Source organism: Bombina bombina, chromosome 7 (assembly GCF_027579735.1).
Source record: "Bombina bombina isolate aBomBom1 chromosome 7, aBomBom1.pri, whole genome shotgun sequence".
Taxonomy (NCBI): Eukaryota; Metazoa; Chordata; class Amphibia; order Anura; family Bombinatoridae; genus Bombina; species Bombina bombina.
Window position 1 is genome coordinate 440,504,642 of NC_069505.1, and position 2,500 is coordinate 440,507,141.

A 2,500-nucleotide genomic window follows, 5' to 3' on the forward strand; every position below is an offset into this window, starting at 1 on the left:
ACACTGCTGTATAATGAGAATATACACACACCTATATTATTGTGTATCTGTGTATGTGTGTGTACTGCACAGTGACAAGCACACTGCCGTACAATGAGAATATACACACACCTATATTATTGTGTATCTGTGTATGTGTGTGTACTGCACAGTGACAAGCACACTGCCGTACAATGAGAATATACACACACCTATATTATTGTGTATCTGTGTATGTGTGTGTACTGCACAGTGACAAGCACACTGCTGTACAATGACAATATACACACACCTATATTATTGTGTATCTGTGTATGTAATGTGTGTACTGCACAGTGACAAGCACACTGCTGTACAATGACAATATACACACACCTATATTATTGTGTATCTGTGCATGTGTGTGTACTGCACAGTGACAAGCACACTGCTGTACAATGACAATATACACACACCTATATTATTGTGTATCTGTGTATGTAATGTGTGTACTGCACAGTGACAAGCACACTGCTGTATAATGAGAATATACACACACCTATATTATTGTGTATCTGTGTGTATGTAATGTGTGTACTGCACAGTGACAAGCACACTGCTGTACAATGACAATATACACACACACATATATTCACCTCCCTTGCTTATTTACGCACACAAACGGTAAAACGTGAAGCTATAACCGAGGCAAACCCATCCATTTGTACAATAACGCATCACAACATAAACAAGAGAATATTGATACAATATGGATCACATGACGCAGCTTGCTCACTATATTGGTGTCTCATCAGCATTAACAACATTCTATGCTTCAATATAAGGAGATTTTTTATTACACTATAAAAGGAATAAAACAAAACACAAAATCCAAATGGGGAGTGATCACTGTTTTCCTAAATGTAAGGGGGGCAGGAAAGACCCCACATGGTACTAATTACAGCCTGAAACAAAGGCAGACACAAAGGATGGGGAGAGGGGAGGAGGGAAGCCCACTGACCACAGACACTTACCTGCAAAACCATTTTATTCTTCTCCATAAACCAGCAAAGGTGGCTCAGGTGGAGGCAGAGAGCGTTCCTTGGCACAGGGTACTGGGGATCTGATGGGATTCAGGAGCAATTCTTTGTCCTTGTGTCTGTCTCTTTCCCTTCTTCCTCCCTATCTTTCTTTCACCCTCTCTTTCTCGCAGGATTAGACTCCTCCTTCTGACACCAGGGGTAATTTATCACTGCTCAGCCACTCCTCCCCCTGCTCTCTCTGCTGTGTCCCATCCCCTCCCTTCCCCCCTGCCTGGCTGCAAGGGAGAGCTCTCATTACACATGGCAAAGAAACAGGAGAGATGGGCGGGGAGGGGGAAGACAGACCTGGGAGAAAAAGCAGAGGGGAAGGAAAGGCAAATGGAAGCAGATTGGGGGATAAATGAGTGAAAGCAGACATGAGAGGTGGGTGAGATACGTACAAAGGGAACATGCACCAAGGAATGGCATGGGCAGGGTGAAAAGTCACAGAGAAGGAGGCTAAGGAAAGAGGGAGAGGAGGAAAGTGAGAGGGGGGAGGAGAGAGGAGAAAGGTGAGAGGGGGGAGGAAAGAGGTAGAGGGGGGAGGAAAGAGGTAGAGAGGGAATGTGAGAGGGGGGGAGGAGAGAGAGAGGGGGAAGGAGAGAGGTAGAGGAGGAAAGTGAGAGGGGGGAGGAGAGAGGAGGAAGGTGAGTGGTAGAGGGGGGAAGGAGAGAGGTAGAGGGGGAAGGATAGAGGAGGAAGGAGAGGGGTAGAGGGGGAAGGAGAGAGGTAGAGGGAGAAAGATAGAGGAGGAAGGAGAGAGGTAGAGGGGAAAGGTGAGGGGGAAGGTGTGAGGTAGAGGGGGAAGGAGAGAGGTAGAGGGGGAAGGAGAGAGGTAGAGGGGGAAGGATAGAGGAGGTAGAGGGGGAAGGATAGAGGAGGAAGGAGAGAGGTAGAGGGGAAAGGAGAGAGGTAGAGGAGGAAAGTGAGAGGGGGGAGGAGAGAGGAGGAAGGTGAGTGGTAGAGGGGGGAAGGAGAGAGGTAGAGGGGGGAAGGAGAGAGGGGGAAGGATAGAGGAGGAAGGAGAGAGGTAGAGGAGGAAGGAGAGAGGTAGAGGGGGAAGGAGAGAGGTAGAGGTGGAAGGTGAGGGGGAAGAAGAGAGGTAGAGGGGGAAGGTGAGGGGGAAGGTGAGAGGTAGAGGGGAAAGGAGAGGGGGAAGGTGAGAGGTAGAGGGGGAAGGAGAGGGGGAAGGAGAGAGGTAGAGGGGGAAGGAGAGAGGTAGAGGGGGAAGGTGAGGGGGGGAAGGAGAGAGGTAGAGGGGGAAGGTGAGGGGGGGAAGGAGAGAGGTAGAGGGGGAAGGTGAGGGGGGGAAGGAGAGAGGTAGAGGGGGAAGGTGAGGGGGAAGGAGAGAGGTAGAGGGGGAAGGTGAGGGGGAAGGAGAGAGGTAGAGGGGGAAGGAGAGAGGTAGAGGGGGAAGGAGAGAGGTTGAGGGGGAAGGAGAGAGGTTGAGGGGGAAGGAG

General features: G+C 49.9%; 1 protein-coding gene across 11 annotated transcripts in view; it reads right to left on the minus strand.

Annotated features, from left to right (window-relative positions):
* The window catches only part of RBFOX2 (RNA binding fox-1 homolog 2), a 554,363-nt gene that overhangs the window by 127,150 nt on the left and 424,713 nt on the right, over positions 1–2,500 (minus strand). Inside the window, exon 1 of one of the 11 annotated variants that reach the window (XM_053721370.1) lies at positions 993–1,553. The exons of the other annotated variants lie outside the window; for them this stretch is intronic. Within the exon in view, the coding sequence (XP_053577345.1) occupies positions 993–1,019 (27 nt within the window). The 5' untranslated portion in view covers positions 1,020–1,553. Of the gene's footprint in view, positions 1–992; positions 1,554–2,500 lie in introns of those variants that run through there. 11 annotated transcript variants of the gene reach the window in all.